Source organism: Penaeus japonicus, unplaced genomic scaffold (assembly GCF_977035675.1).
Source record: "Penaeus japonicus unplaced genomic scaffold, GWHDUDI00000001_assembly GWHDUDI00000001, whole genome shotgun sequence".
NCBI classification, from domain to species: Eukaryota; Metazoa; Arthropoda; class Malacostraca; order Decapoda; family Penaeidae; genus Penaeus; species Penaeus japonicus.
Window position 1 is genome coordinate 54,354,094 of NW_028234403.1, and position 7,500 is coordinate 54,361,593.

Genomic DNA, 7,500 nt, shown 5'->3' on the forward strand with positions numbered 1-7,500 from the left:
TGCAAAGTTAAGAAATGAATTCCTTAGTAAGTAGAAATAAATAAGCTACCAGGTAGAGTTAGCAGTAAACCAGCCTTTTATTACAGATGGTAAAAGCACACGCCTGCAGATAGGCATCCCTCGTCTCCCTGTTAATTTCACTGGCACGGGAGACCTCTTTGCATCACTGCTGTTGGGCTGGATGCATCACACAGACTGCAATCTGAAGGTGAGTATGTGATAGGTTCTCTAAGTTCATATTTTTGTTGTATTTAGCTCATTTGAAATATCTGTAAGTGTTTTCAGGACATATTTCTCTCTCTTTCTTTCTTTCTTTCTTTCTTTCTTTCTTTCTTTCTCTTTCTCTCTTTCTCTCTCTCTCACTTAATCTCTCCATCCCTATCTTCCTCCCTCTTTCCCTCTCTACCTTACTCAATCTCTCAATTCCTCCCAACCCCTTAGAAATCGGTCGAGAACACCGTGGACACCATGCAGACCATCCTCCGCCGCACCCTAGACATTGCCCGTCAGGAGGCGGGGCCTGACACACCCCTGACGGTGCGCCACCTCGAACTCAAGCTGGTCCAGAGCCTCGACGACATCCGCAGCCCAGTGCCCAGGTGCAAAGCCAGCGTGTTGGACAATTAGTTCCCGTGTGACCCAGCCGTGGTCCTGCGAGTCTTTCTGAGCACCAGCATGAGGGCAATTGTGATCTATTTTTGGCCATGATCACCGTACGGTATTATTTTTCTTTGTTTTGATTGATTTATTGATTTTATTTTTTGATTTACTTTTAACTAGAGGGGGAAAGTTCTTTGTCTATAAAAGGGTATCTTGCTTAATTTTATATTTGGTATGATTTTTTGAATAGTGAGATTTTATCATTTGTTATAGATGCTACAGGCTACAGTATTATTTAAAGATTATTTAATTGATTATATGCATTACATAGAGATTATCCCTTATTTATTTTGATATTAATATATTGCATCTATGAAAGTTTATAAATGGCACATATGTACTTTAATACAAAAGGATATTTATTACTGTGAATACTTGACTATTACATAATGGTATTGTCATTATGTCTGAACACACAATGAGTGAATTTGCAAAACTTGGAATATATTAGAAAATTGTTTTGACTGAAAGGAAAACACACATAGGCTACAGGTCTATGTGAAGGTCTTTGTCATTCCTTAGTGCTTTAGCTACGTTACAAGAATGAAAGTTCATGTATTACTACCTCTTCTTTTGAAATGTTCAATGTTTATGTAATGAAGGTGGCTTCTAAATGACAAAACACTCTACCGTGTTGATACGATGGCGGAGAAACCCAATATATGCAAAAATCAAAGTAGATTGTGTCTACAATTACTTATATGTAGGTGTGGCGGATCTATGATCACTGATACACACATGAATACATACAACCCTAGCATCAAGTATGCACATACATTAGACAGACACATGTATAAGGTCATGCAAATGCATACCTGTACACATATGCACAAACATATATTTTTTTTCTATAATGTATCTCCCTGATTCATCATTAACTTCAGACTTGTAAACTGACAAAGTAGTGACCTTGTTAGTTGCCTTCTGAAAGTGACTATAATTTATGATGATATTTCAGTCCAAAAGGCCTGTAGTTGCTCTAATGATGTTATTAAAGCTTTACTGGTACGTTCAGAAGTTCCTTAATAAAAAGTTGTTCCTGAGTTACTTAAGATGTAGACAATAGAAAATATGTCAAAGTTGTCTTTATCACATTTAAAAGAGTTTTGTTTTCTTTACATTTACTTGTTTACCTAAGTTACTATGAACTGAATTCAGCATCATACGAAACCTGTTATTTAATGGATTTCTGCTTGGTCTATGTTTATGAGATAAGTACATCATATACCAAATACCAACCTACTTTTTATATCATAAACAACAAACTACTTTTCATATATGATATAACACATGATCTCATGTAAGGAGTCTTTCATTATTACTTACAATTTTTTGTTTGCTTTATATTAAATGCACATACATGTACACACATGTACATACACACACATGCACACTCCCACAGATACAAAATAACAGTTAAATGTTATTTTGCAGTTAACTCAAATCTTGTAATTGATAAGACGGTTTGTACTTCATTCTTTTAGTCATGTGCAAGAATATTATAAACATTTTCTGTTAGTAATGGCACTTTTCACTGAAATGGAAGTTTTATGAGTGAAATCTGCTGTATCATACAATCTGGAATAACTTTGAATGTATAGCATGAAGTTCCTGTCTTAGGGGAACTCGGAGGATTATGCCCAAAGCAATTGTTATCAGGAATCAGTGTAAATCAGTCTTTCAGTCATATTCCTAATTAATGCCTGATGGCATATCTTACAAAGTTACAAAGTATGAAATATTATATATCATTTTACCTATATGACAGAGTTTTATTGGAAGTTTAATATATCTTCTTAAAACAGTATTTACCATATTTATCAAAAGTAACCATGTAATGTTTGTCATAATTGCAAACTGGTTGCATATATTGATCATCTAAAGTAAGCTTCATTGTCTCTACAAAGAGAGGAATCACATGAAACAAATGAATAATGATATGCAGTTTTTTCCCCATGTTAAATGCACAGTGTGAGATTCATAGTATGTATATCAAAATGCAAAAAACAAACAAAAAATATGAGAAGATGGTCCGAGACATTAATATATTTGAGATACTTGTGGTTCGTTCATTTTCATAGTCTGAATTGAGTGGGTTCTTAGGGTGCTTGAAAGGTTTGGCCTTTACGTAAAGAATTGATCACGTCTTCGTCATTTTCCTGGAATTCTGTCCGACGTTCATGTTGGTTTTCATATTTTTGCAGTAGTTTTATCCAGATATCTTTTTCTTTCTCTCATTTATTTATGATATTAGATTATTTGATATATAAGCCTCAAGAAGCATAGTTTAACAGACGAATATTGAAAAGACAAATCTGATGGTGTCTCGTAACATTTACTTAATAGATTATTTGCATAGGGTTAATATTGTCATTTATGTTTAATTAGATATGTGTAAACCTGTTTTATCTCTGTATGTATGCTATACATTTAGAATATATTTAGTTACATGTTATCTGCATTTATTCATCATAATGCAGGATCATTCATATGCCAAATAAGTGACATTGCACAGATGTTTTTATGTATATGTAGTTTTGCAAGACAGAGCATCATAGATTGTATGGTGCTTGATGCATATCATCGTCTTCCAGTATTGTTTACAGGATATATACGATAATGTTGAGTAGTATGATGGTACATTGCTTTGAGCTGTACTTTTTATTAATGACAACTTATTGTTTATTAAGTGTGTCAACACAAAAATTAAAAGTGTTAAACAGTTTTTCCTGTTGGTTTTATTTTTCTTCCGAGAATATGGCAAAAAAAGGAAACTTTATTCCATATTTGGTCATGTAGGAGAATGAGACAAAATGTGTATGAAATAAGCAAGAATGTATTTTGCAAAAAACTAAAGAAGCCAATACATATATTCTTTTCTCACTTTGTTCCACTAGTAGCAGGTAACAATCTTCTTAATAATTCTTCTATATTTCAAAATGTGACAAAGGAAGCAATATCATGTTTTAATTTCACAACTTTAAAACCTATCCAATAACAATTTACACTCAGGAGCTTTGTAGATTTTGCAATAAGTATCTCTTACTTACATCCATACTTCAGCGCATAAATGATAACCCATTGCGAAGCGGTGATAGAGTTGCTTTGCTTTGTCTCCAGTATGGGTCTTATTTCAGAGCAAGGCAACTTCACACAACATACCTTGACTTTTCCCACTCTCTTTTAGTGACTCACTGAAAACTTTTTTTTGTTTTATTGTATTGAGAGACTTTTATTTGTTATATGACAGGCTCTATCAATGCTGCATATCAGCTCATTGTTTTCTTTAAACTCTGTGTGATAGAAGTATTGCTGTTTTATGGGAGGACGAAAATCAACTTTATTTTTTCGTATTTGTGTACTGTCATGAAGGAATACGAAACATATAACCATCTACAATGGAGATAACATGAGGTAGAGAAGAGGAAGGAAACCTATTCTTATAAGTGAATGCCACAGCAAAAGGCATCCCTACTGGCACAGAAGCATAAGGCAAACACTTGTCATGGTTAGAATCACCTTCCTCTTCTCGTTCTGCTTGCACATCCCTCATTGACGGTACTTGAGGTCGTCAACCTGCTGTGTGCCATCGCTCTCTAAAGATAGTGCTCGCTAGAGACCATGGATTAGTGCCATTCAAGGCTTTCTATCCTGCTGGTGCCAGAAGAAACTTGTACCCTCTAGGTTTTGGATGTTAGGTGAAACCCATTTTACTCAATAATTTGGCAATTATAGAAATTATACATACAATTGTAATTGTCATTATCACTCACTCATTAACCATAGCAAAATAAAGTAACAGTGATCCAAAATCCCTGAACTTTATTTACATCATGGCACCCATCGTCATACTAAAGCTCCTGCATCATGTATGTCATGACACTCATCCACCATGAGTTAAAGCAACCTACACTTTCTTCTTACTAAAGCTGTTATCTGTAACCCCCTTAAAAACAGCTTAGTCTTTTTTCTTCTAGTCTGGCTTTACAACTGTAAAAGATACATATCTGCATATGTTTCCCCTTGTTTATGTGGGCAGGTTCTCCCTACAAACAAGTGATCAATCTCCATCTTTGATATTCTGACGGATAATCCAACATTCATTAATCCAATTTAAGTATTGTCTGACGTCTAAAGTAAATATAAATTCGGAATTCTGGCAAATTAGATATTGAGCTTAAGTTTTTTTTTTACCAAGTTATGTGTTTGTATTAATATTTTCTCTAAGGATTAGCTATTTGCTATCTCCAATGTTAATACTACTGACAAATTTAAAATCTGATTAATATATCAATACTTCACATTTATTATTGTATCTGTCATATCTTACAGTTTCCATGTAACTATATCCTGGATTTTATATTATATTGTATACATATTTCTACAGAACTCGTGCCTATTCCACAACAACTCAGCTCTTAATACTATACAATGTCGAATTAACACTTCAATCACGTTCTCTCCTATTTTCGGGTCGGATTTACTGAAACCATTCTTTCCATACCCGAAAAGATCCAATCAAAAGCTATTATCTTAATAAATGACCAATATATTTTAGAAAATCCCTCTCTCACCAGCGCTATGTCGTTACCATATTAATATATGATTCTTATTAATAATTTTCCTAACACCTATTTTACTGTGCATATTGCTACGCCACCCTCTCCCCCCCACCTACAACCCAACAACACCAGGCAGGGTCGTGAATCCAGAACAGTTCTAAGGGGCGCTTAACACCACAGCAGCCGAGAACACCACGAGGGGAAACACCGAGAGGCGAGGCAGGGCACGAGGGAAACACACCATAACACTAGTCTTTCCTTTATTTACACAGGTTTCTACTCACGTTACACTATCCCATGGGCACAATGCATGGGGGGGGGGGGACAAGCTCATTTCACTACAATCCCAGGGTACAGAACACGTAATTCACAGTGCAATGGGCTAACCAAGAATAAACCAGGTCACAATGGGTACACACAAGGTCACTCACTTCAACATTATAGGAGCACCAAACAGCGTCTACCCTGCGACTTTGTCCCTCCGCTGACCTCGCCCCGTCTCTTGCGTCATAATTGGCCAGCTTATATCAGGTTAACACGTTGACACAAGATCAGAAAGACGAAGATACTAACAATACTATCAATATTAAATGTTATTAGTCTCTCTTCCGGATAAGTAAGAGAGCGTATCTCACCCAAGCGAATAATACAATGACAAAATCTAAATCTATCCTCTACATACATTCGTATTATGTCACAAAATAAGGAAGATAACCTTGTTGTTGGACTGGAACAAGTTCGACATTACGTACTTTATTAGAGAAGTCACTGTGATAAGTTCAGCAGTACTATTCAGCTTTGATTATATCTAAAATGAGCTTAGAATAAAAGACGAAATGCAATTACGATTATTTGGCTAAAGTTTAGATATTTGAGATGTACAGTTAATGACAAAATGAACTTAATTTTTTTAATTTTCACAAACTGACAACGGAGAAAAAAAAATCGATAGACAGCCATGATAATCATCATTATGACTGAGAAAACAAAGGGATACATGATTAAAAATCGCTAACACGATTAAAAGAAAAAAAAGAACCCCCAAAAAATAATAACATCTGTAAACCCCAAAGTTACTACCAAGACGAATTTATTACCAGTCTCGTGGTGTTTTCTTACCCACTAAAGGTTCTGTTGGATGTGACTCTATATAAACAATCGAAGCTTATTGAATCCTGTACATAGAGGGCCCTTGTCTCCGTTATTAACTGAATTGATGAATTGCGGCCACACGTATTGATTACGTAAGCACATACTGAAGGTAGACCATGTGACAGGAGTATATATACACTCCCTATGCTTATTTTGCATCTTTCAAACTCTGTTGATTTATAAACCGTTACGCATACACTTATATTACAATATATCCCTTGCAAAATAAAGAAAAAAAAAGCTATACCGTTTGAAAATCCAGTAAATAAAGGAATAGGCAAGCAAAGGCTCAAAGAAATCCATATGCAAATGGATAAATACATGAACCAATAAATAAATACACCGTTATTCGTGTATCTTTAGCAAAAATGAAATATGTCTTGTCTGTTTTATATTTCATACACAGATTATTTGTTCATGAACCTATTGATATTTGTATTACCTGTCTAAAGGAAACGTTAACACACTTATCTCTTAGTATACACTACGAAAGCACTGTTTGCTATAACGGTATATGTTACGCCCCTTGTGTAAGCGAAAGCCGAAACCAACAAGCTGCTTATAGTGATGATTCTAATAATGGTAATAATGATAATGATAATGATGGTAATTTTAATAATGATCATAATAAAGTTATTGATAATGATGATATTAGTGATGATAGTAATAATGATGATGATAATGATAAAAAATGATAATTATTATAATAATGATAATGATAATGATAGTAATTTTAATAATGATCATAATAATGATATTGGTAATGATAGTATTAATGATAATAATAATAATGATTATAACGATAAAGAATTATAATCATTATAACAATAATAATAGTAATGATAATTATGATGATGATGATAATAATAATTAAAAAAAAATAATAATACTGAGAGCAAAAACAAAAGCAAAACCACTAACGGCAATTCAGCAAACATAAACACGAGCCGCCGGTTCCTTCACGAGTCCCGAACCGTCCAGAAGAACCGCCAGTAGAGACTAAACTCAACTAGAAAAGCAAGCAAAGCTGCGCCCAGCCCGAGGCCAAGCAACATCAGAGGTCCTTGCATATGCTTAACAGTGAGTGCCTTGGGTCCGTCTTCCAGTGTTTCTACCTTCTTTTGTT

The 7,500-nt window shown here is 34.6% G+C and overlaps 2 protein-coding genes across 4 annotated transcripts in view; one reads left to right on the forward strand and one right to left on the reverse strand.

Annotated features, from left to right (window-relative positions):
- Positions 1-3,385, forward strand: part of Pdxk (pyridoxal kinase) — an 11,385-nt gene extending 8,000 nt beyond the window's left edge. For all 3 annotated transcript variants that reach the window (XM_086542718.1, XM_086542707.1, XM_086542725.1), the window contains 2 exons: positions 87-208; positions 442-3,385. In XM_086542718.1, coding sequence (XP_086398844.1) covers positions 87-208; positions 442-627 — 308 coding nt within the window. In that variant the 3' untranslated portion in view covers positions 628-3,385. The remainder of the gene's footprint in view (positions 1-86; positions 209-441) is intronic.
- Positions 3,386-4,842: 1,457 nt separating this feature from the next.
- Positions 4,843-7,500, reverse strand: part of LOC122249515 (ionotropic receptor 21a) — a 26,859-nt gene continuing 24,201 nt past the window's right edge. Inside the window, exon 11 of the mRNA XM_086549021.1 lies at positions 4,843-7,500. This exon is cut by the window's right edge and continues 82 nt beyond it. Within this exon, the coding sequence (XP_086405147.1) occupies positions 7,334-7,500 (167 nt within the window). The 3' untranslated portion in view covers positions 4,843-7,333.